Source organism: Mobula hypostoma, chromosome 23, assembly GCF_963921235.1.
Source record: "Mobula hypostoma chromosome 23, sMobHyp1.1, whole genome shotgun sequence".
Taxonomy (NCBI): Eukaryota; Metazoa; Chordata; class Chondrichthyes; order Myliobatiformes; family Myliobatidae; genus Mobula; species Mobula hypostoma.
Genome location: NC_086119.1, coordinates 28072497 through 28099784, shown reverse-complemented (window position 1 = coordinate 28099784; position 27288 = coordinate 28072497). Strand labels below are relative to the sequence as shown.

The 27288-nt window shown below is 39.0% G+C and overlaps 1 protein-coding gene across 1 annotated transcript in view; it reads left to right on the top strand.

Annotated features, from left to right (window-relative positions):
• kiaa0753 (KIAA0753 ortholog) overlaps positions 1 to 27288 on the top strand; it is a 66834-nt gene that overhangs the window by 12836 nt on the left and 26710 nt on the right. Inside the window, exons 3-11 of the mRNA XM_063031033.1 lie at positions 3742 to 3848; positions 5388 to 5450; positions 6529 to 6750; positions 14126 to 14327; positions 15626 to 15798; positions 16989 to 17137; positions 23220 to 23348; positions 24314 to 24403; positions 26020 to 26107. Coding sequence (XP_062887103.1) covers positions 3742 to 3848; positions 5388 to 5450; positions 6529 to 6750; positions 14126 to 14327; positions 15626 to 15798; positions 16989 to 17137; positions 23220 to 23348; positions 24314 to 24403; positions 26020 to 26107 — 1223 coding nt within the window. The remainder of the gene's footprint in view (positions 1 to 3741; positions 3849 to 5387; positions 5451 to 6528; positions 6751 to 14125; positions 14328 to 15625; positions 15799 to 16988; positions 17138 to 23219; positions 23349 to 24313; positions 24404 to 26019; positions 26108 to 27288) is intronic.

Below are 27288 nucleotides of genomic sequence, written 5' to 3'. Positions count from 1 at the left end.
GCCCAGTTGGCTGAAACATGAATTTGAGCGCAATCTGACCTGAAAAGGGAAATTGCAGTGGCATTTAAGTCATTCATGGTGACTTAGCATTAACAACTTGACCTATATCTAAGATATTTTACATTAAACTACTTGGGTAACAAGAAAATGTGATGATTGTTACCCATTACTGTTAGCAATATTTCCACGTGTTATATAATCTAAGGTTTTATTGTTGATTTGGAGGAGCTGATTTTCTCTATCTTTCTTTTAAAATGTAAAAATAGGCTTAATATGAGCTGCATATTATTTTTCTAGGATCCTTTACTGGAGGGCAGATTCACTTTCCTTAATCTTGAGGGAGCTCTCAAATCTAATCGACAAATTTGCATATAGAGTAACCATATTGTCTTAACTTCAATGTCTTTTTTTCCTACCAATATTCTTTCAGGATGTAAAATGATTCTATAAAAAGATTCAGATTTATCCATCTCATGTACCTGAAAATGTACTGTGAAATGCATTGTTTGCATTAATAACCAACACACGCTGGGGGTAGCCTGCAAGTGTCGCCACACATTCTGGCATGATCTTAGCATGCTCACAATCCTTGGCAGAGCAATACAGAGCACAACAAAAGAAAACACAACAACCATCAAAACAACAACAGCAAAATAAACTCATTGCCTCCCTCCCAGCCACTCATAGACAGTCCTCTGGCCCTCCAGTCTCCAGGCTCTGTCATCAAGCTTTGACTTCCAGAAGTCTGATTGACCTTTGGATTATGATCATTGGTCTCGATCCCCGGACTAACCAATGACGGGACCTCATCTCCTGGCCTTGTACTCTGGGCTCGCTGACTGACCAGCCCTCTTGTCTCCTGCTTGCATAAACATCTGATCCCAGGATCCACCAACCTGGGACAGCCCAATATCCTCTGTCACGTGGAAATTGCTGACCCTTCGAGCACAAAGTGGAGATCTAGACGCTGGATGTCCTTCTTCCCATGTCCACATTGCAGGCTGTCAAGTGCAGAGTAAATGTCTAGAATCCAGCTGTCTTTCATCACCTGTCCATGTCACTGGACTTTGAATGTGAAGAGCAGAGCAGAAACTGAGACTCTATCCTGACCTCTAACCCCTCCACATTCCTGTCCCTAAACCGTAATCTGACCTCTAAATCCCCACATCACTGTCCCTAAACCCTAACTCTTTTCTCTGTCCCTAAAACAATTCCTATGAACTTAAAAAGCTAATTCTTAAGCTACAATCTTGAAAAACTCAACAATTAGAATTAAAGACTGACTACTGCAGGGGTCCCCAATCTTTTTTGCACTGCGGACCGGTTTAATATTGACAATATTCTTGCAGACTGGCTGACGGGTGGTAGGGGGGCATTAATCACAACCGGAATATAAGTGATAAGTCAACTAAGTCAGTTATAAGTGGCTAATACACTCAATTTCATTTCTAAAAGGGTTTATCTAATGAATTTAATATTAAGCACACAGCGCATATTTTCCCCATATGAACATTTACAATCACTGCAACATACCAATATCGCTGAATCAGTGGGAGCCCTGGGCTTGTTTCTCTGCAACAAGACGGTCCTATCGAGGGGTGATGGAAGACAGCAATACTCGAAGGGGTTCCTTGTGTCCAGTCTATTCCGCAGTTTACTTTTCGTTGCATTCATTGAAGAAAAGCCCGCTTTGCAGAGATGTGATGTTGGAAATGGAAGCAACGTTTTCTGTGCTTTCGTGGCTATCTCAGGATATTCAGCTTTGACTTTGAACCAGAATGCCAGCAGAGATGTGATATCAAATATACTTTTCAGCCCACCGTTATTTGCAAGCTCGAGGAGTTGATCTTCTTCCCGCGCTGACATGGATGACGCGTGTGTAATGACCTAGTCTGCGTTCAAGTTCCAACAGTGGGCATGACAGGGAATGAGGAAAGGTGCAGCTGACTCGTATCGTTTCATATCGCCAAATCATATTGTTTCCTCGCAGCCCGGTAGCACATGCTTTGCGGCCCGGTGGTTGGGGACCGCTGAACTACTGAATCATAATATCAAATATAATGTTTTGTTTTATGGCTAAAGATAACTGAATTCTATTATCAAACTGAGCAATGCATGGTTAGAAAGTTCCAAATTTCACTGTCCCTACCATTGCATTTAGCATCTAGATGCTTATTAATGTCTTGCTAGCCTTATATCCAGGTTATTCTTTAGCCTTTTGAGACTTTGCTCACATTTGCACTACATCTTGACAGTGATATGCAATGATTTTGTGCCCTTAAGGTATATTGTCCTTCCAGTTCCTTACAGGCTTTCATCCAGTCTCTGCTAATGTAACCTTCATTGGTGGAGTACTTAAAACTTTCGTGGTTCCCTATACAAATTTACCTATAAATTGGAAAAAATCTCAGTGTGCAAATCATCAATATAACAAGGTGGAATATGTGGATTGATTCATTAAATCTTGTAATTTGTACAGCATTTTTAACAGTTAATAATTATCTTGCATACCCTATTTTAAGCATTTTGCTTTATTTGGTTGATGTCAGATTATCCATTTATTGGATACTACTATTACATATTCCAGTGTACCTCTAAATATTCATGTCAATATATTCTACAGCTGCCATTGTTAATTGTAACTGTACAAAATATGTTTTCAAACATTTGACCATGGAATGGCTGTCTGAGCTTATTCTGCCAATCACTGAGATTGTGGCTGTTTGTAACCTCAACTCCATGTTCCTATCTAGCAGCGTTAACTTTTCAATAGCAACTTTTGATAGTAAAGATGTTAAATATCAAGTTCAGGTGTTGGACTCCCCTTTGTTAATGATGGCATTACCTGGGACATAGGAGGTATGATTGTTACTTGCCACTTTATTGCCTGCTTTGCTGCTGCTGCTACTGTGTGGTCCAGAATCTCTGGAGGGGATGGTTCTGGGTCCTCGGCTTTGCTTGTTGCTCGGCGGCTGGGGTGGGGTCAAAGCACTCGGCAGGGGATGGTGCTCGGAGAGGCTGTGTCAGAGGGGCTGGTCGGAGGCTCGAAGTTTTTGGACGGACTCAGAGTCCGCTGCGGTCGGGTGCTTCCAGTGGTGCTTAATCGGCAAGTTGGTGGCGCTTGGAGGTTCATGGCAGGGAGAGTTTCTCCCTTCTGCCGCCCGCGAGAGATGATGAGGCTATCGGGACTTTGAGACTTGAGACTTTTTTTTTACCGTGCCCATGGTCTGCTCTTTATCAAATTATGGTATTGCTTTGCACTGTTGTAACTATATGTTATAATTTTGTGGTTTTGTAAGTTTTAGTCTTGGTTTGTCCTGTGTTTTCTTGTGATATCATTCTGGAGAAATGTTGTATCATTTTATAATGCATGTATTTCTGAATGACAATAAACGAGGACTGAGTGTCCTCATAATCTAATGTAATCTATTGACCTAGCCCAGAGGTTGTTCAGTTTTTGCTTCATTGTGGGCAAGGTCTGGTTCTTGAGGAGGTGTGCAACTATCCTTGAGCAACCCCTGCTGTGCTGAAAATAGTTGAATAACCATTGATAAAACGTAGGGATGGTTGCATATTGAACTTTGTACCAAGGAATCCCTGCATTGATCTGCAGAGGATGAAAGGATTTATCTTCAACAAATACGAAAAGCACTAGGTATGAATCAAAGCAGGAAAATACAGTAATTCTGAAATATTTATTGTTTTGGTAATGTCTTGTAAGCTATAATAATTACTTTCTAGAAAAATCAGTGGATGTCCTGGATCCTGATGAAGAGCGCAGAATACAAATAAAAAGGCAGGAACAAGCCACTCGTGCAGCAAGGATGCTGTATGTTCTGCAGCAGCAAGTGAGAACCAATTTTAATTTTCGCAACTGAATTTAATAGTGGGAATTTGTTGATCACAGACCAAATCCTGATCCACAATGTTTGAAAACTTACTAACACAGAGATCGAAAGATTAACAAAAAGGACTCTTCATGTGCTATTTTGCCATTTGCAAGGGCAGAAAAGCTTGAATAGAAAAATATGCTTTTTATTTGTTTAATCCAAAAAAACCATGATGACTTCTGATCCTCAAATTTTAACCAACCAGCTACTGATTTTATGAAGGTTGTTGGCTGGAGTGGGTGCTCAAAAAAAACCCCCCATCATTTTAAGTTGAGTCTTAAATTAAAAAAAAACAACAAAACCTGTTGATTTTAAACTGAAATAAAAACAGCAATTACTGGAGGCATCAGATCAGGCAGTATCTGTGGATAGTGAAACAATTACTGTTTCAAATGAATTACCTTTCATCAGAACTAGGAGAAGATAGAAATCAGAGAAAGGGAAAGGGTGGAGAGAACGAAAGGAATGTCTGTGGTAGGATGGATTCCAAGAGGGTCTGAATGATTTTAAAAGTAAGTGTTATAAACATATAAACAGAAAACGCTGGAAATATTCAGCAGGTAAGATAGCATCTTAAAGGGAGAAACAAGAAAAGTCAGAGTGGGAGCACTTCATCAAGATTGAAAACTCTCTTTCCCTTTCTTTCCCTCTTTTTTCTTTCCCTGTTCTCTTGCTGCAGATGATACCTGACCTGCTGAGTGTTTTCATTTACCTTAGATTTCCAGCATCTATCGTATCTTTGATCTTTCTTTTACTGGTATTGCTGTCATTTGGGAGAGGTTCGTGAAAAGTCGTTAATTGCAACTGGTTTGTGTGGAGGAGAGAAACAAAATAATACTGTTACTGTGACATACAGAACGCTGCAGTTGCTAGTAATTTGAAATAAAATTAGAATACCCAAAATTTGCAGGAAACATCTATGGGTAAGTCATCAACCTGAAACATCAATTGTTTTCTCCACCGACGGTACCTGACCTGCCAATAGTTCTAGCATTTTACATTCGATCATAGAATCTCCACTTCTGGGGATATGGAATTTTCCATGAATGAATCAATCAGGATTTATCTCTTGTAAATGTATCTAGCTCCTTTCACACTTGAAGGTTTCCTGGTTTGAATGACCCATTCACCTACATATATGTTTATGGTTCAAGTTGTAATAAAAAGCTAGATTGCACTGTAAGTCCTAATTAATTTGAGGTTGAAGTTTTATTAGAAATTCATATTTGTGGGAGGTGAACTGGAGATAAATTTGCCAAAAAGAGAGAGTATTGCTTATATTGAGTACAGAATATTGTAAATACATGTTTACATTTCTTTGTTTGGACAATGTACCTTTTGAGATGCTCTGAATTAAATACCTCATGAAAATCTAGCTCTCAACATATTATATACAAATATTTCTCATGAGTAAGTTAGAAATTTAAATAATAATTGGATTGGATTTTCATACCATTAGTGTAATTTTTTTCCTTTGATGTACTTATCCTAATTAAGGTAAACGAAATACAGGAAGCAATTGACAATCAAGGACCACATAAGGTGAAACACACCAAAAAAGTAAGAAATTTAAATATTCAAATTTTCGTTAGATTACTTTGGAATTTGATTTATTTTCGTAGTTTAAAAATTAATGTGTACCCCCTTTGTTCTTAATTGAATGGTAGAGTATTTTTATTTCTTTCAAGGGCAGAATTAATCTTTGTAATAAAGCCTTAGTAAAAACAAATTTATTTGGAAATATTGGTCCTGATTTGTTTCCTGTCAAAGTAACATTGTGACTAATGGTACTTATTTACACACTCATGATATTGCAAATTCAGGCTGGCAGAATTCAAATAACCAAAATTAGTATCTAGATTGTTCTGCTCCACCATCAGGTAGGTAAAAATGGTAAATCTGATATCAGCCTCACTACTCTATTGCATTGAATAAGTGGGGATATATTTATACAGCAGAAAGCAAATGAAACTTGGCACAGAAAGTCAACAGTCAGCCCTTGTCTATATCAAGCTATGTACTGTTTTGATAACCTGATCATTATTTCTGTTATTATTATCAATCATCTTTTCTGGGAATGAAAAATAAATGTTCCTATGGAATATCATTCATTTATGTTTTTCATTTTTCCTCTGTATAATCCAAACAAAATAAAAATCCATTTAGATTTCTCCATCTTGCTTGCTGTTCGTGATTTAATATTGAATTTGACCATTCTGTTTTACATTTCCTTCTCAGTTGTTCCAGTGTCAATTTCACGATACTTTGGCTTGATAAAGGAGATTTGAAATTGCTTTTTCTGTTTACCTGACTCCCAGATAATTAATATTTCCTTCAATGCATTATTATTCACTGTTACCATACAAATAAAAATATTCAATCAATGTTAGCAAGGAGAAACACTGTCAAAAGGCAGGCAAAGTTAAATGTAATAGTAACATTCGTTAAGTGGGAAAATGTGGTGCCCCTTAATTCCTTTAGTAGTGATTGCACTATTGTAAAAACTTTCTGCTGAAAATTAATTTATTTTTCAAAAGCATGTGAAAATAATCAAGTGATTCCACCCAGTGTAATATTATTGACTTCACTTCTTGTAGAAGTGTCACTGACTGATATTATGCATTTATATGTGTTTCAGTCTCGAGCTATGTCTCAGTTAGCAGCTGCACACAGAGGTGCTGTCCGTGCCTTACAAATGTTTGTTGCTCAGCTTTCTGGGCAATCAGAACTGCAGATTCCTACCTACTACAAGGAGCTAGGGCATGTGATTCGACAACTTTCTCTTTGTTCTGCCAGACTGGAAAACGATATTGAATCTTCCATACCAGAAGCAGTTACAAATATCCTGCATCAAGTTGAGGTAAGTCTCAAGTGAAAACATAAGAATAATTGAGATAGGACACTGTTAAAATGATTAAGTCCCTAAAGTGAAGCTTAAAATTCGAAGTGCTTGTGTACTGTGGGCAACTTCATAGTGTTTGTGGACTTACAAACTATTCTAACCATAAGTTCAATAGTCATTTCTTTTTCATAGAGCCACTCAGAAAGAGAACAGGACCTTCAGGCCACTGTATCCATGCCAACCATCAGATGACTTACTAGGTTAACCCCATTTTCCAGCTTCCATGCCATGGGGTTTCAATTATATATGGACAGGAAAGGAATGGAGGGTTATGGGCTGAGTGCAGGTCGGTGGGACTAGGTGTAGGTAAGCGTTCGACAACGACTAGAAGGGCCGAGATGGCCTGTTTCCGTGCTGTAATTGTTATATGGTTATAGTGGATTCTGCTTAACTGGGACACATTGAGACCAGTACATTTTGGCCCATTTAAGCAGCTGCCCCAATTAGCCAAAGTTTCATGGAAATAATTAAAAAGGTATTAAAAAAAACAGCTATGTTTTAACTGAGTAAGAAATTATGTGTTTACATGAAATATAGAACAAATTAGAACACCTGGTGCAGATAATTGACTGCTTTCAATGATTGCATCTTCAAAATATTAAATTTCTTTGTAACATTCAAGGTGATTCTCGATAGTTTCAAATTCTTCATAGTTTGTAACTTATTGAAGTAGTGAAATCATTTTGATTTCATTCATGTCCGTTTCTGGCATCTCCAAGCTTGAATGCTTGAGACCACAGTGAGTAGAACGGTTCTGAATTGTCTTAACTGCTTATTTCTTGCCAACTATCAGTGACAAAAATCACAAACGAGAAAATCTGCAGATGCTGGAAATCTGAGCCACACACGTAAAATGCTTGAGGAATTCAGCAGGCCAGGCAGCATCTATAGAAAAAAGCACAGGTTCTGCCCAATGGTTTTGGCCCGAAACGTCGACTGTGCTTTTTTTCATAGATGCTGCCTGGCCTGCTGAGTTCCTCCAGCATTTTGTGTGTGTTGTAGTGACAAAAATCACTGCTTTTTGAACACAAATGCAACTGATGGTATTTTAAAAAATATTTGTTGTAAGTACCATGTAGTGTCTAATGGTCATGCAAGTGCATGCAATTTATGTCAGATAGAAACTGTTCGGCAACAATCTCCTGTTCCAATTAAGCGACATATTATCCCAAATAAACAATGGGAATGCTAGCTATTTTCTTGATTAGTTTTTGTTCTTTAAGAGTTGTCCCAACTAAGTGGCTACCCTGAATAACCAATAGCCCAATTAGCCAGAATCTATTGTATTTATCTAAATGCGAAAATATGTGAGGATGCACCATTTCCTTAGACAGTGTGTTCCAGATTTCAACCGACCTCTGGATTAAAAAAACTCTTTAGTCCCCTCTTGCATCATGCACCAGGGTGCTCTCTACAGTTACCTAATGAGGTAACTATAGCCTTTGGCCAGGAGCAGAATTCGTCAGGTGGTTCCCAACCTTCACAGAGTGTTTTGACCCTTAACCACTGCACTCTCTGGTTGGTGGGTCAGCAGTGGTGGCTAAGTCACTCCCCATCTGCTCCTGGCTTCCAGCTCAATTGCTCTTGCCTGCTCCATATCCAGCAAGAGGCTCTTTCTGCTTCCTCCCCCATCCTGCGAGCTGCCTGGTTCTTGCTCTTTTCATCAAGGCCCAGCACAGACTGCAACCTCCTTGCCGACCTTACGGGGAACCCTCTACAGCCGATCTCCACAGGGTATAGCCACGTCAGCCATCCTTTCTCCCTGCACTCCTGGACTAAGGACTGGTACTTCAGGGCCTTCCTCTTGTGAGTCTCCTCACATCCTTCCTCTCCTGATACTGTGAGCTCCACCAGGGTGATTTTCTTGTTTTCGGTGAACCACAGTACGATGTGTGGTCAAAGTGTGATTTGCATCACCTCTGGGAACTGCAGCTTCCTCCCCACATCAATCCTCATCTCTCATGATTTGTCAGTTTGCAGCAGACTGGATTTAGATCAAAGAGTGATACAACTGGCATGACCCTGTCAGCCAACTGGTCTCTTTTTACACCTCTCCTGCTCCAGTGTGTCAGCCAGGGTACAACACGACCATGTCGTGGCGCCACCTATACCGTCCTTGTGTTAAAGCTGTTTTACCATTGATGAGGCCATTAGACAGTATGAGTGGTAGTGAACCCCACTGACCACAAAGCTTGCACTTGGGGTCCTCCCTTAATCTTTGATGTGTGCAACTGTGATGGTGTAGGGAGAGTGTCATACACTCACTGCAGGAGGAAATAAATGCAGGACTCCAGTCTCCAAAGCTCTGCCCAAGTGATCTTGCGCTTGGGAAGATCCCATTTCATCCAAGTGCCCCAACTCCACTGCCTTCGATACCTGCCTTTCGTCCTCACAGTTCTGGACCATGTCTCACCTATCCCTTGCAATTGCTATCCCCCATCTTGGAAGTGTGCAAGGCCTTGCCATCCCAGGCATGAGTTACCAATGATCTCTCTCAATTGCAGGGAGCTCGTTGTCTGGTCTACAGCAAAGCTGGCAGCTCACTTTCAGCCCTATCTTGCTGTGACTCCTGCTTTATTTATTAGCTTGTCATCAGTGCCCCTCACTGTTAACACAACTCTACATTTTACCACCTTTCACTCCTCCCCTCCTGATGACAATGGGAGCTGTGGCTGGCCTGAACTTATGTAGAGCCCCACTGAAGAAAAACTTAGGGGGGATCCCCTGCTACCTCAACAGGTGCTTGTTGACTTTCTCCTCAATGCTGTCTACAATGGTCATGGGGAACTCGTACACCATGAGAAGCTAGAGCAGCCTTGGTGGAAGACCATGTTTGTACAGCCATGTCTTAAATTTACCAGGGAGTATGGTTTTGTTAATATTCTTCAGCCACTCTTCAGCTGCTTTACAGTGTCGGTGATGTTGGTGCTGTCCATCATTGCTGCATTAAACCACTTTCCAAGTCACTTTATTGGTTGTCCTCTATGAATGGAATGACTTCTCCCTGTACTTGAAGACTGAACTTGCTAGTAACCTTGCCCTTTTTGATCACCATGCATCTGGATTTCCTGGCCTTGAAGGTTATCCTCACCCAGGTAGCGATGTTGTGCAGGTTTTTCAATACCCATCTAGCTTGGACATGGGTTACAGTGGTTACTGTGATATCATCCATGAACTCCCGTATTGCAGATTATTGGATGCCGGGCTCCACCACTGGGCCTCAGGTTACATCTGCTGCTGCCGCTGATATGAATAGGTTCACACCCATGACAAACAAGATGGGGGAGAAGGTGCAGCCTTCTTGGAGGTCTTGCCACCTGGTTGTAAAGTGGGCTGAAGTGAAGCGTAGCTTAAATCCTTCTCGATAGCTGGTGGTCATATGTCACATTACTGGTGGGATATGGTAGTGGCCCTGGCCAACATTGATCTGTAGGCGTCAGCTAGCTCTTAACCAGACGACTGTTAGGCTGCCTTTCTTCTGCCTGGCCTCACAGATCAATTGGCTGATTATTGAGGTGTTCAAGGTACCCAGGAAAATTCCAGGATGCTAGCTTTCTGGAAGGGTGTGTTGATATAGTGGCTGTCCGTTAAGTAAGAGTTCAGCCTTCTCGCAAGCACCGTGAGGAATATCTTGCACTCCAGACTTAGGAGGGAGATTGTACTAAACTGGGTGATTGTAGAGGAATCTTCTTCCTTGGGAACAAAGCATCTCTCAGCTGTATCTCAACTTGGTGGGAGAGAGGCTTTGGTCCAGATCATCGTCATTATCTTCCACAAACTCCAGAGGAGTTTTGGGTATTTCTTATGTACCTAGTAGGGTATACCACCTGGTCTTGGGGTGGCAGATGACTTAACTCTTTTGATGATATCCTGCTCTGGGAAGCACGTCTTCGCCATCTATGCTATGGATTTCTTTTTGTAACTTAGTAGTCTTCAGTATGATCTTCCTCAGCCTTCTCCACTCCAAGGAGATCAAGATGCTTTCTAGGACTTGCTATTCGTTATGTATATCCTAGCCTAACTAGTGCTTTCAAAATGCACTGTCTTGCATTTTTCAGGATTAAGTTATACTTGCCATTTCTGTCTGTCTTGCCAACTTATCAATATTCTTACATGACCGATAATTACCCTCCTGATTAATACAATGACAGCAATTTTTGAGGAGACTGAGAGTTTGGTTATCATATCTGACGTTCATATCAAATGTACAATCGGCCCTCCTTATCCGTGAGTTCCGTATGCGCGAATTCAACCAACCGCGAATCGAGAAAACCCGGAAGTGCTCTTCCAGCACTTGTTGTTTGAGCGTGTACAGACTTTTTTTTCTTGTCATTATTCCCTAAACAATGCAGTATAACAACTATTTTACATAACATTTACATTGTATTGGGTACTATAAGTAACCTAGAGATGATTTAAAATATACGGGAGGATGTGCATAGGTTATCGTGGATTGGGATCGAAAAAAAATCGGAAGTTCTCTTACTAAGTAAGTCGGAACAGGTACATCTGGTATTATTTAGTGTCAGTTAGTCAAACATTTGTCTTAGTATATAGTATATATCTTACCTTTCTATGCATATAAAACACTTAAGAAACGTATGTTTCCGCGTCAGGAACGGGAGTTCCCGAGTTCGATCCAGTGACAGATTGCTCCTGAGTGCGCTCTCCATCCATGCCAGGTAGATGTGGAGGATCAAAAGCCCAAAACCCCAAAACCCAATAATTAAACCACTGCGTTGCTTAGTACTGTAATAATTGTAGCTTTCATTGGGGCAGGGTCTTTATCCTGTATCCTCTAAAATTGTTCCGATCGTTGACCGACTGTATGTTTTCCGATGACTGATGGCATTTCACCTCTTTCCGATCGCTTTATTATTTCTACTTTATTTTCAATCGTGATCGTGATTATTTTCGTGAACAGAAGCACTGCGGATTCTGAGCTCTGCCGCTGGGTCCTAATGTCCACCGCACTGAGATAGATTAAATAAGGTCCGGGGTTCCGCTGGGTCCTAAGGTCCACTGCGTTGAAACAGGTTGAATAAGAGACTTGGGCATCCACGTTTTTTGGTATCCGCGAATGGTCCCGGAACCAATCCCTCGTGGAAAAGAAGGGCCGACTGTATATAACAAACAATCAGGATCCCAGCACTGATGCAGCTTCCAATCATAAAAGCAATCCATGACCATTACTCTCATCCTCCAGTCGCCATGTTAATTTCATTTGCAATTTACCAAATTGATTTTGATCCATTTTATTCTTTTGGACCGGTTTCCTGGGTGTGACTTAACCAAAAACCATGTTAAGGAACGTGTAGACTATATTCTTCTGCCATACTTAAACCCATTTGTTTTGCATTCCTTGTTCAAGTTCAACTATCCTTGACCATTTTGATGATTAAGTTAGGGATATGATGGGAAAAGGAGTAATTTATGCTCCCAATAGTTGCAGAATAGAATTCAGTCAATAATTATCTGCATTGCCATCGTTCCTACCTGTGGTCACCCAGCAATATCTGATTCATTATTATTCCATTGTGCATATGTGTGGTTTACCATGTCCAGAATAATTGAGCAAAACATTACTCACAACCTGAAAGGTTTTTTTTATAAGGTATGAAAGTGCCATTGTTTTCCATATATCATTTGGTGATAGAAAACAATGGCATCCTATTCACTAATACCATCCATACTCACATATCTATATTGGTAAAGAATGCAACCTATTTACTAGTTATAACAGTACAGCTTGTACTTGTTAAGTATGCAGGTTATTTTGGGAAAGTCATTAAGTTCTTCACCTTGTAAATTCCTGCTAAGTCTGAATTGCTTAGTATGTTGAAATCTTGCAAGCAAGAGGTCATTTTGGTGAGGAGGAAGCTCTTTTAAAATCAGCCATTTGTTTTGCTGAATCAATTGTAGCTGCCTGGGCACTAAATGCACTGAAGAGTTTCTGCTGTCATTGATTGTTTTCCAGCAGCTATGAATCTGGTTGATGGGGAATAAACAGCTGTGATTAAGCCCAGAGACAAAATTGCCAATGATTTGATGTACATCATAATGAGTCAGCTTAATAAGTGGTTGAGATCTGGGTCGTGTTTGACCAACCACTTATCATGGATAAATACTGTATATATAGTGTTAGCATCAATGCATTTGCTGTAAGTGGTAGGGATGATGTACAAAGTTGTTTTAATGTCATCAATTTCACATGTGAAAGAACTGTGAATAAATATCTTGGGTATGATGAACGAGGAATATTAATTCTGATAATATTGACATTAAAATTGGTCAAAACTAGAATAAAACAAGAAACCAACTTAAAAAATATATGAATAATAATAGATGCTACGTTTCAACTTGAAAGTTTAAAGTTAATACTGGCATATAAAGACACAGTTAAAATACTCAAACTTATATTTAGCTTAATAGCAAATTAAAAATAAAAAATAAAATTGTATGCCAAGGCAATAAATTGTCTGATCTAATGTACAGCAGTTTTCACCAAACTCTGGCCTTAAGTCGTCTTACAGTAGCCTCAAAACATTGTAGGGGACCAGTTGAGAGGACAATATTAGTTTCTGCAATTCTTTTTTGAAGGTATTTTCTAACAATGCTCATTTTTCGCAGATGCAGAGATGTTTATAGCATCATAGAATCAAACGGCATGGGTACAGGCTCTTTGGCCCAATTGCACCATGCCAGTGAAAACTGTCATCTAAGCTAGTCCCACTGGGCCAAATTCAGACCATAGCTCTAAACCTTTCCTATCCATGAACTTGTTCAAGTGCCTTTTAAATGTTGTTAAGCACTCTCTCAAGCACCCCCCTGGCAACTTATTCCACATACTGGCAAGCTGAGGTGAAAAGGTTCCACACCTCGCCTTCCAGGTTCTTATTAAACTTTTTCCTATTATGTTTAAAGTATCAAATGATCAGATTCCACAAAGCAGTTGCATTTATTTTTTGATATTGACCATCTGTGTTGTATCTTGCTGACTCATGATGATAATAAGGAACATTACCAATGTGATTTCATATTGTTTCCTTAATAAACTGAAGTCTAAATCTGTGGCTTCATGGGCCAGTGAACAGTAGATTATAATGATTCTTGTGGTTCCCCCATAATTTGCTGAAACGTCAGCCTGCAGAGACCTGTACTTCCCACAACAGAAAGAAAATTAAAGCAGTAATCATTTTGCTTTCACAGAAATCTGCAAGCAGATCATGTAGCCATTCTAATCATGGGTTTGTTTTTGGAAGTAACTGAAGTGGGAAGGAATGTAATAGTTTGCCAGTGAAACCAAAGATCTTTTACTTTGTGAACTTATTAGGGTTTTGATTCACTGCTTGGGAAACATCATGCTCAAACAAAATCAAATCAAGTGCCACAGAATGCCCAAAGTGTTTCTGCGCCAAAGAGAAAAAGATGCTCAGATAGGCACAGAAGCCACTCTGCTGAAAGAGAGCGAACTTCACCAATCACAAAGGATAATGTTTTAAGTGCACCTAAAGGATTGCCTCCACTTAAGATTGGTAAGTCCCTTATTTTACGGTCGCTAAATAAGATGAATAAAAATGGAGAAGAAGGAATTTAGAATGATGACAGTATTGTCTATGGATGAATGCTGGTAGGAAGCAATCTGAAATGGTACTTGAGAGGCAATTTTAAAGTTACTTCTGCCTAAATTTGACTGTACTGAAATCAAGCCATTTTGTGTTTAGTAATATAAGTAGGATGAATCCTAGGAAACAATATGCAAATTGATTTCTTCCCTCTTCCTTTCCTTTCTGACTTTTTCCCCCTGCCTTTCCAGTCCCGAGGAAGGGACTCAGCCCAAAATGTCGACTGTTTATTCTCATTCATAGATGCTGTGTGACCTGCTGAGCTTCTCCAGCACATTGTGTGTATTGCTCTAGATTTCCAACATTTGCAGTACCTCTTGTGTCTATCCTTATTGTGACTTGATCAGAGCATTATACAATTTAACTGGTATTCCTTCTGATTTGTACTGTTCTAGATTAGATCTTGATCAATATTAAGCTTTGAGAATACGGAGACTCATGGGTATATTTCAGCCTCTTTTTCTTCGTAATCAATAGGATTCATGGAACATGTACTCTTTCCACCTTTCGTTGCCAACTGTCATTTAAAACTTATCAGCTTTAAACTTCACATGTCAATAATTGGCTTCATGCTTGGCTCATCTATCTTGTTCTGCAATAAGTGAATACCTCCTTGGTTTCGGTTCTCCATTCTGAATTGGCATTATCTGGAAATCTGAGCAGTTTGCAATGAATTTTTTAAAAGCTAAATGAAATAAGTTGAAAATAAATGTATTATTGCACTAATTAATTCCTTCATACCTCTAACTCAATAACAAGCCTTTGGCTGATACATCATCTAGCTCCAAGATTATGTAATCTGCACATCTTTAATCTTAATAAATAACTCCCGTGCAGTTCTGTATTTTTACTTTACTTATATTATGCGAACATTCTTGCTGATATGAACTAGTTGATAACTTGACTCTTTGTTTTTGCTTAGCCTCCAAGTTAACAGTGCAGTTAAATGTAATAATTCTTAACTAGTTTGCTGTAATAAACTGTGAGTTTCCATTTCCTAAGTTTTAAGTGTAACTGGTTTTTGCTTCAAAAACAACATCAAATGTTCTTTAATGTTCAAATTTTGGTTGGAAATGAACAATAAAGTTACCATTTTCTATGACTGAATTAAGTATTATTAACTAACTTGGAGAACAATGATTAAAAATACTTACTGGAATTTTATACTATTTAGTAAAACGTTTCTCTAAAATAAATGTTTCGCACAGATGAAAATTGGCATGTTCCTGAATCTTCCAGACCACAGCAAGAAGATGACCCTCCAACTCCTGATAGGAATGCTGCATTGAAGGCTGGATTAGAAGCTTTACAGCGCATGGGAACCTTGCATAAATCTGTTGCAGAGAAGACAGGAACTAAGAAAGGAGTGCTGCTCCCATATGTAAGTTACAAATGATGATTGTACTATGGTTTTATTATAAGGATGATTTGGTGCTTTCTTCTGTGCACACCATGCTGATGATTTTATGAACAATGTCTTTATTTCCTTTTTCCTATGTTGCAAACACATCATCATTCAAAAGAAATGATGCAGAGCTTATTACAATGACTGGTTCTCAATGGTAATCCACATCAATGAGCTATATATTTGTCTGCCAATTTCAGCTTTATTCCTCCAACATTATTGCTTTAGTATTACCATTATATTTAACAACGTAAATCAAGCCTTGTAATTGGAAAGAGAATGTTTACAATACAACAGTGACCAAACTTAAGCAGTTGATGACTCCCTTGAACTTTAATGTCTGAATCAGCTTGAGTCAGTTTTATGAAAGGTCATTATCCTGATGGTATTTTTCTCCCCTTTTTCATTTTACTAAACATCGTCAGTATTTTTCTGATTTTATTTTAATTAGGAGTATTTTGCTTTCATATAAATTCTATATAAATATCTTAATGAGTATTAGATAGTATGATGCAATGGAATTTCTCATGTCAGTGAAAAATTGATGAACTATTTTAGTTTGATGCTGAATTCTAGTTTAGTTACAAGTCAAAATTGAATGAGATATTCAAAAAAATCAGATGATATTCCATCAGGGAAAAATATATTTTAAACATATTAAGTCAGAATGCTCTGCTATAGGTAATTTTCTTTTTGCTAATGTGTTTAATACAGCTCAAACAGGAATTGACTATAAATGTGAGAAGGCAGTAGTTTTGAATTCCATATTCTGGAGCTTGATTTTGGCTTTACACTAGTTCACATGCAATCATAGACAAAGTGAAGCAAGGTTCCCACCAAAAAATTAATTGTTTATAATGATTCACCTATCTGTTAACATAAAAACATACACCCAACACTTGCATGCAAATGCCAGTTAGAAATAAATATAGACAGTAACTGAAATGCTACTCATCTTGAACCAGTCAGAGTTCCTTTCAAAATGAATTCAAAATGTACTTTTGCATGCCTGTAAGATACATTTCTGCCTTTTGAATATCAGTAATAATGAAGTTGTAAATTTTTTCATTGTATTTCATTGAATTTGTTGCTTATATTGAAAAGAAGTTCCATCCATTACATTTCACATCTATTTTTCTTACTATTTATGAAATTAATTTTAGCAGCATAAACAGAAGAAAATGCTTGCAATGCGTGCCTGCTTTCAGAAAGCTACAGTGTCTTCAGAACTAAAGAAGAATCAAGGACCACTTAAAGACAGCAAGCATCCTTCGATTCCACGATGTCCCAACCCTATTCCAATGTCATCTAAACGGTGAGTAACCACATAACATTGTGTTGGATTGCACTGACAGCTAGTTAGTGGTTCTGTTCATGGTATTAACCAGCTTCAATGCATGCAACTGCATTTTCCTTACCTCTATAGCTATGCACTGCAGTTTGGAAACGCAGGAAGCCCTCTGACCTCTGAATCCACCCTGAACTTACTACTAAGTTCAGGGATATTCCATTCAGGGATTTCCAAACAGTAGCTGGGATATGGACCACAGATTACAACAGGAAATAGAAAAGGTGTGGCAAAAAGGCAAAGTGATGATAGTCATGGGAGATTTTAATATGCACGTCGATTGGTAATGGATCTCAAGAGTGAGTTCATTGATGCCTATGAGATGGCTTTATAGAGCAGTTTATCATTGAGCCTACTAGGGGATCAGCTTTACTGGATTGGGTTTTATGTAATAAACTGAAGGCGATTAGGGAGCTTAAGGTAAAAGAGCCCTTAGGAACCAGTGATCACAATATGATTGAGTTCAACTTGAAATTTGATAGGGAGAAAGAAAAGTCGGATGTAGCAGTGTTATAGTGGAGTAAAGGAAATTACAGTGGTATGAGACAGGAGTTGGGCAAAGTAAATTGAAAGGAGCTACTGGCAGGGATGACAGCAGAGCAGCAATGACGTAAGTTTCTGCGAAAAATGAGGAAGGTGCAGGACAGATGTATTTCAAAAACAAAGAAATACTCAAATGGCAAAATAGTACAACCGTGAAGTCAAAGCTAATGTAAAAACAAAAGACAAAAGAAAAATTAGCAGGAAGAAAGAGGATTGGGAAGCTTTTAAAAACCTACAGAGAGGAACTGAAAGAATCATTAGGACGGAAAAGGTGAAATATGAAAGCAAGCTGGCAAACATTGTCACAGTGAATAGTAAAGGCTTTTTCAACTATGTAAAAATTAAGGCTTTTTCAACTAGGTAAAAACTAAAAGAGGGATGAAAGTGGATATAAGACCGCTAGAAAATGAGGCAGGAGATAAAATAATGCGGACAAGGAGATGGCAGTTGCACTACAGTATATGAGTATTTTGCAGCAGTCTTCACTGTGGAAGACACTAGTAGTGTGCCAGATGTTGTAGTATGTGAAGGAAGAGAAGTGACTGCAGTTACTATTACAAGGGAGAAGGTGCTCAAAAAGCTGAAAGACTTAAGGGTACATGAGTCACGTAGACCAGATGAACTGCACTCTAGGCTTCTGAAAGAGGTAGCAGTAGAGATTGTGGAGGAATTAGCAATGATCTTTCAAAAAATCATTGGACTCTGGCATGGTGCCAGAGGACTGGAAAATTGCAAATGTCACTCCACTCTTGAAGGAAGGCAGCAGAAAGGAAACTATAGACCAATTAGCCTGACCTCAGTGGTTGGGATGATGTTGGAGTCGATTGTTAAGGATGAGGTGATGGAGTACTTGGTGACACAGGACAAGATAGTACAAAGTCAGCATGGTTTCCTTCAGGGAAAACCCTGCCTGACAAACCTGTTGGAATTCTTTGAGGAGATTACAAGTAGAATAGATAAAGGGGAGGTAGTGGATGTTGTATATTTAGCCTTTCAGAAGGCTTTTGACAAGGTACCACACATGAGGCTGCTTACCAGGTTAAGAGCCCATGGTATTACAGGAAAGTCACTAGCATTGGCTGTTTGGTAGGAGGCAGTGAGTGGGAATAAAAGGATCCTCGTCTGGTTGGCTGCCAGTGACTAGTGATGTTCTGCAGGGGTCAATGTTGAGACCGCTTCTTTGTATGCTGTATATAAATGATTTAGATGATGGAATAGATGGCTTTGTTGCCAAGTTTGCAGGTGATACGAAGATTGGTGGAGGGGCAGGTAGTGTTCAGTAAACAGGTAGGTTGCAGAAGGACTTAGACAAATTAGGAGATTGGACAAGAAAGTGACAAATGAAATACAATGTTGGAAAATGTATGATCATGCATTTTGGTAGTAGAGTAAATGTGCAGTCTATTTTCTAAACAGAGAGAAAATCCAAATAGCCGAGATGCAAAGGGACTTGTGCAGAACACCCTGAAGGATAACTTGCAGGTTGATTCGGTGGTGAGAAAGGCAAATGCAATGCTAGCATTCATTTCAAGAGGTCTAGGGATATGGTTCTGAGGCTTTATAAGGCACTGGGGAGGGCACACCTTGAGCATTGTGAACAGTTTTGTGGTCCTCATCTATGAAAAGATGTGCTGGCATTGGAGAGGGTCCAGAGGATGTTCATGAGAATGATTCTGGGAATGAAAGGATCATCATATTAGGAACGTTTGATGGCTCTGGGTCTGTTCTCACTGGAATTTAGAAGGATGAGGGGGGGAATCTCATTGAAACCTTTCAAATGTTAAAAGACCTTGACAGAGAAGAGGTGGAAAAGATGCTCCCCATGGTGGGGGAGTTGAGGACAAGAAGGTACAGCCTCAAGATAGAGGGGTGTCCATTTAAAACAGGGATGTGGAGAAATTTCTTTAGCCAGAGTGTGGTGAATTTGTGGAATTTATTACCACAGGCAGCTGTGGAGGCCAGGTTGTTGGGTTATTTAAGGCAGAGATTGATAAGTTCTTGATTGGACATGGCATCAAGGGTTACAGGTAGAAGGCAGGGAATGGGGTTGAGGAGGGGAAGAAAGGATCTGCCATGATTGACGGAGCAGACTTAATGGGGTGGCCTAATTCTGCTCCAATGTCTTATGGTCTTATAAGTTACTAAACTGAGGGGTCAGATACTTGTAATTTTGGCCCTTTTTTATGACAGCTAAAGGAGTTATAATCGCATGGCCCTTCCATTAGCGTGGAGTCTCCGATATGATATATAAAGATATAATTAGCCATTATTTTTGATTTCTCCTTTATATTTACTTTTTAATTAATTAGATGGTTAATTTAAGTATAAAAACTAATAAATTTCAATTCTCATGGCATTGGTAAGGAAAGGAAAAGTAGGATGAAATGTTTATATGACTGAATATGACTCTAAAAACTTATCTAGTTTGTAAGAAGGAAAATATTAACTAAACTTTATACTGATCACTTACAAACTGAAAAAGGAGAATTTTATTGAGGAATATGAAAATGGCAGAAAATATATTTTATGACATTGTCAAAACATTTCTGGACATGAGACCACAATGTTCTATTTTACCAATCTGTCTTAAATCTAGTTATTCAAAATATTTTGTTTTAAAAAGAGAGCATCTAAATTTGTTATTAAACAGTTATAGAGCTGTACAACATAGAAACATCCTTTGTCCCACCACATCCATGCCAACCTTATTTTTTGTCTACACTAACCCCATTTGCCCTGCTAAGTCTGTATCTTTTTGCCTCGTCTATTCAAATACCTGTCTAAGTGCCTCTTAAATGTGATTTTATGTGATTGCACCATCTCTGCCAGTGAGTACTAGTTACCAACTAGTATGTGTACTTTACCCTCAGGTTCCCTTGAAAGTTCCTTCCTCTCACCTTAAACCCATGCCCTCTTGTTTTTGGTATGTCTTTCATGCGATAAATGTTTTGATTATCTGCTCATCTATGACTGTTATAACTTTACATGCTCTGTCAGGTCACCTCTGTTGCCTCAAAACAGGCCCAGCCAATTGAGTCTCTCCCCTTAACTGAAGTCCTCCAATCCAGCCAATATAGTCGTAGTCATAGTCATAGTCATACTTTATTGATCCCAGGGGGAAATTGGTTTTCGTTACAGTTGCACCATAAATGATAAATAGTAATAGAACCATAAATAGTTAAATAGAAATATGTAAATTATGCCAGTAAATTATTAAATAAGTCCAGGACCAGCCTATCGGCACAGGGTGGCTGACCCTCCAAGGGATGAGTTGTAAAGTTTGATGGCCACAGGCAGGAATGACTTCCTATGACACTCTGTGCTGCATCTTGGAGGAATGAGTCTCTGGCTGAATGTATTCCTGTGCCCACCAGTACATTATGTAGTGGATGGGAGACATTGACCAAGATGGCATGCAACTTAGACAGCATCCTCTTTTCAGACACCACCGTGAGAGAGTCCAGTTCCATTCCCACAACATCACTGGCCTTACGAATAAGTTTTGATTCTGTTGGTGTCTGCTACCCTCAGCCTGCTGCCCCAGCACACAACAGCAAACATGATAGCACTGGCCACCACAGACTCGTAGAACATCCTCAGCATCGTCTGGCAGATGTTAAAGGACCTCAGTCTCCTCAGGAAGTAAAGACGGCTCTGACCCTTCTTGTAGACAGCCTCAGTGTTCTTTGACCAGTCCAGTTTATTGTCAATTTGTATCCCCAGGTATTTGTAATCCTCCACCATGTCCACATTGACCTCCTGGATGGAAACAGGGGTCACCAGTACCTTAGCTTTCCTCAGGTATACCACCAGCTCCTTAGTCTTTTTCACATTAAGCTGCAGATAATTCTGCTCACACCATGTGACAAAGTTTCCTACAGTAGCCCTGTACTCAACCTCATCTCCCTTGCTGATGCATCCAACTATGGCAGAGTCATCTGAAAACTTCTGAAGATGACAAGACTCTGTGCAGTAGTTGAAGTCCGAGGTGTAAATGGTGAAGAGAAAGGGAGACAAGACAGTCCCCTGTGGAGCCCCAGTGCTGCTGATCACTCTGTCGGACGCACAGTGTTGCAAGCACACGTACTGTGGTCTGCCAGTCAGGTAATCAAGAATCCATGACACCAGGAAAGTATCCAACTGCATCGCTGTCAGCTTCTCCCCCAGCAGAGCAGGGCGGATGGTGTTGAGCGCACTGGAGAAGTCAAAAAACATGACCCTCACAGTGCTCGCTGGCTTGTCCAGGTGGGCGTAGACACGGTTCAGCAGGTAGACAATGGCATCCTCAACTCCTAGTCGGGGCTGGTAGGTGAACTGGAGGGGATCTGAGTGTGGCCTGACCACACTTAAATCCCCTCTACAATAGTCTGGGGAAGCACCTATAGTCATAGTCATAGTCATACATTATTGATCCCGGGGGAAATTGGTTAGACCTCTGCAGTCTCTCCAACACAGCACTTCCTTCCTGTGGTGTGGTGACCTAAACTGCATGCAACACTCCCTCTAGTGTTTTGTAAAGTTGCAACATAACCTCCCACTTTTATAGCCTGTGCCTTGACCTAATGAAGGCAGGTGTGCCAGATGCTGCCTTTTGTCACCCAAACTACCTGTGTTGCCACTTACATGGGAGTATCTATGGACTTTACCAAGTCTCTCTGTTCATCAACACTCCTTAATGACCTGCTATTTTCTGTACATATCCTAGTCCTATTTTCCTTTCCCAGTGTGCATCACATTGCATTTGTTGGGATAAAATTCCATCTGCCAATCCTCCACGTAACTTTCTATCTGTTCAGTATCTTGCTGCAACCTTTAGCAACTTGCCTTGCTATTCATAACGCTGCCATTCTTTATGTCATCTGAAAATTTCTAATCATTCCTCCTGCATTCACATCCAAGTTGTTTATGTGTATCACATACAACTGGGTACACTATCGATCGCAGAAAGCTAATCAGATAAGCATCCTTCCACCAGTTCCCTCTGCCTCCTATCACTAGGCCAACTTTGGATCTAGTTGGTCAGCTCAGCTTGGATCTCATGTGTCTTATCCTTCTGGTTCAAGGATCAGCCTACCATGTAGGACCTTAATAAAGGTCATTTGGACAAGCTGAGGTAATCTGCTTTTATCAGTTCTTATTATCTTCTCAAAAAAACTCAGTCAAGTTAGTGAGACAGTATTTCCCCCAGGCAAAACGACATTGACTATCCCCTGTCTTTCCAAAAATACATGAATCCTATCACTTAGAATTTTCTTCACTAATTTATCTACCACTTGCCATAGGTGCACAAACCTGCAGTTTATTACTGTCCTTGTGATTTATCCTCCTGATGCCTCACAAATGCCCAGCAATGATGCAAAAATCTGTCCTCAGCTATCTCTTTCCTGGTTTCCCATTCATTATTGTTCCAGCAGTGAAATTTATATTTGAATTGTGCTATTATTGAATTTTCCTTTGGTATATAAAATATTTAATGCCTAATTTATGACCCCTTAAATAATTGTAGAATTCCACTGAAGAAACAGAAAACGAGAGTGGGAGGCTGGATATCAACCCCTGCAGACAGGAATCAATCTAGTTTGCTTAAGGAAATGGAGGAAGAAAGGCAAAAAGCTGCGGGGACTGAAGCAATCAGGTGGGATTGCTGATTTCAGTGAAGAAAATCATTGGGCCACATTCAAGGACCCTTCTATTGCTTTTCTATTGCAGGTTGAACTTCTCAGGCATCATTCTTCAGCTGTTTGATCATTTTCTGTTTGATCAGTTCATATAAAGAATTTTAGGGATTTTTTTAGTTCTATAATTGATCTTTGCAACCCTTAATCATGTTCTTCAATACTTAGTTTATAGTATTATCTTGAAAGTAGCTTTAAAGATTTCCTTTAAAAAATAAGACACATAGATCAAGTTTACTGGGAAATGCAACACTAAAGGAACAAAAGATTAATAAATCGATCACTCATTACTTGGTTTGAATGTAGCTGCATTTTGGCACAAAACTCTCATAATTGCTTGCAAAATATTTCAATTTTAAATTCAATTCAAACTTCCTCCATCATGTTCATAACTTTGAAGGATTCAGCACAGCTACTAAAATTTGCTGTTTTCTTTGAGGATAGCTGATGAGAAATTGGGAAAATTTCATGAGCAATTTTGGCTGAGGGAGTAATTTTATTCCTCACCTGACTGTGTTGCTACTGACCCACACTGCATGATGCAGTGTGTATTATGTAGTGAACCATTAGGATAGGTATTGAAATTATTTCAGATTTTGTACCAGTTTTCTTTATCTACAATACTTTGTTTTGCCTTTGTGAAAGCAGTTGAGGCAAGCAGTCGTGTCTGTTCTCTTCTAACTAACATTAGTTGACAAATCATTATATCAACCAGTAACTACCATTTGTTTATATGATGTGTTCTTTAAGAACGTACATAACAATTTTAATACAAGAACATTGTTATTCTTTCAGTGGAAGATTGTTGCTAAGTTTCCATCCAGCTTAAGGGATGTATTTGACAGTTTAGTTGACTGTTCTTGCATGAAGGTTAATTATTCTTTGAAGATCACCCATGTGGCTTATATTTGAATACTTATTTTAGACTGGCATGGCTTGATTCCGAAGCTGCCCGTAGGATGAGGGAACTGAATGAACTCTCCCAACAAGAAACGGACAGAATGAAGAAAATCAGGTAGACCTTTTACAGTTATTAATTTTGGTATAGATATCAATAAATGGCAGAAAGGCCATCTTTGGATCTGCCATTGACTTTTAAGTGAAATACCAGGGACTTAATTTCTAAGTAAGGTAGATGTGTGATATTGATCCAGAAATGGAGCAATAAAGATTGAACTTCTCTTTGAATATCCCCCGGGACCTTGTAAAAGACATTATGGCAGGGCTGTCCATAACAAAATGTGAGATGGTTGCACAAAGGAACGAAAACATTTCAACAGCTGACTGACACAGTTGACTTGGCAGGAACTAATATAAAATTTAAAGCTTTAAAGCTGATTTAATTCATCCTAAACTATAAGATGTAGGAGCAGTATTATGCCATTTGGCTTACTGAGTTTGCTTTGCTGTTTCAATCATTGCTAATTTTGTAATTTTCAACCCCAATTTCCTGCCTTCTCCTTGTAACCCTTAACCTCTTTACCAATCAGGAACCTATCAAATTCTGTCTTAGTTACACCCATTGACTTAGCCTCCACAGCCTAATGTGGCAATGAATTCCTCTGACTTACCAGCTCTAGCTGAAGAAATTCCTCCTCATCTCTGTTTTAAAGGGACGCCTCTTTATTTTGAGGCTCTTGGATCCTTGACTCTCCTAATGGAAACATCCTCTCTACCCAGTCCTTTTAGTATTTGTTATGTTTCAATGAGATCTTCCCTCATTCTGTTGAATTCCATCGAGTATAGGTCCATGTACATTAAACACTTCTTGTACATTAAGGCTTTCATTTTTGAGATCATTCTTGTAAACTTCTTTTGGACTCTTTTCAGGTCATCACATCTTCCTTGGATATGGAGCAGTATTTCAAAAGCAGTCTAGTAATACATTACAATGCCCTAGTAATACATTCTTGTTTTTATATTCTAACCCTCTTAAAATGAAATCCAGGATTGCATTAGGAACTGGCTCAACCTGCAAGTGATCCTAAACTAGACATTTAGAAGCATTTAAGTGAATTCCATCCATTGTTGAGACTTAAATTGGTCAATCATCTTCAAAGTTAAAGCATTAAAGCACTTCAAATAAGTTGTTTATTTATGTGTTCTTTTTTAGTGATTTTTAAAAGTTTTAAAAAGTTGGATAGGTTTAAAATACTTATTAGAGTTTTCAAATTTTAAAAATTAACTTGTCATTCAGACCAAGAGGAAAATGTACTGCATACTTTGGAGAATATAGGAAGTAAAACTAGGGGCTTCACAGCAGGTTCCCTATGCCCTGTTGAACCTCATGAGGACTTCAGCACTGGATTGAAGCTTGATATCTGATGATGATCAAATTAAAGACAGTAGCTTCTGTATTTGTGATCTGATGTGCATATAAATCTAGAAATTACTGACAGTAATGAGACAAACAGTGGCATTTTGCTATTATTTCCCCATAAAATCCAAGCTATTAAAATGCTTGTGTGAACATTTAGATTGGATTTCATGAGACATTCTGTTCAATTATATATCAGATTCAGTTTCCAGCTAATTATATTTTTACAGGGTGTAGTTAGAATATTCTGACTGTAAAATGTGCCTTTATATGATGGAAAAAGATGATTATTTAAGTGAGTATTACTTGTTTAGATCTGAACTTGCAGCCCCTGATAAATGGATTGAAAAAGCAGAGGAGGAAATTCGTGAGAAGCTTCAGCCCTTGCTGGACAAAGCACAGGTATCAGATATTTAATTTCTTAAACAGACTTGGAGCTGAACTTTTTAAAATTGGACCATTTGTTATGGTTTGAATATTCTGACTTTGTTATTGCTCTTGTCACTTACTCCTGTCAAAATACTACTGAAATTATTGAGCCTGTCATTTGATATTTGAGAGATGACATTCTGTATGCAACAAACTCAAGACTTGAACTTAAATAAAATCAGTTCCTTTGGTATGTGGGCCAGTTGTTGAAGTGAGATTAAAATTGGATTAATATGCTCGCCAGATGGTTCATAAAAGAAATATATTTACAGCAAATGTCCATTCTGCTGAGAAATAAAAATGACAAAGAAGATGTGTGATTGATGCATCATTAATTGCATTAGTTTAAAGGAAGTTTATAATGTTAACAAGAAGAGGAGTAAGCCTGAAGATTTATGTGAGTTTTTATGACAGCAATGAATTATATTGTAATGCCCTGGTTCACATCTTTACTGTTATTTTGTAGGCATTTCATTTAGCAGCTCTGTAAGAGCAGTTTGTTCCACTTTCAGCCTGTTTGAGTTATTGTTGAAGATAAGGGATGATGTGGAATGTGTGCCATCCAATTAACAGGAGGTTTTGTTGGTGAGCGACAATAAGGTTGGTCTTGGGCTTGTGTTTGGTGGGAGGTGGAGAGAGAAGACGCTGAGGAGAACCGGTTGTAGCTTACGATCCGGAGGGAGACCCGTTTGTTTGAGATGGATTGTGAGCGATGTTTGGAAGGTGGTGTGTGCTTTCACGCTGACCGAGGGCCCAGTGCGTGAGTGACAGAGAAATTCAGGATGAGCATCAACTTGTGCACATTTGACTGTTTAGTTAGAATGGGCCCTTTTCTTTTTGTTATTCTTTACTAACCCTTAAGTTAAGATTCATAAATATAATTCTATTAATCGTATGCAGTGTACTGTCTGTTATCTTGTGGCACTAATTTGTAACAGGGTAGGAAATTACACAGCATCCACACAAACCTGGGGTTTGGGGTGGGACAAGCCGTATCAATCTCACGAGTTTTGCAGGACTTGAGAGTGTTTTCCCTAGACTTACACAGCCAAGGAGCAGGGTATTTCAATATTTAAAGAACTAACATGCAAGAGACTAGAATGGAAGTAGGAAGAAATATTTAAAATGTTTATGGTTTAAAGTCTGTACCTATG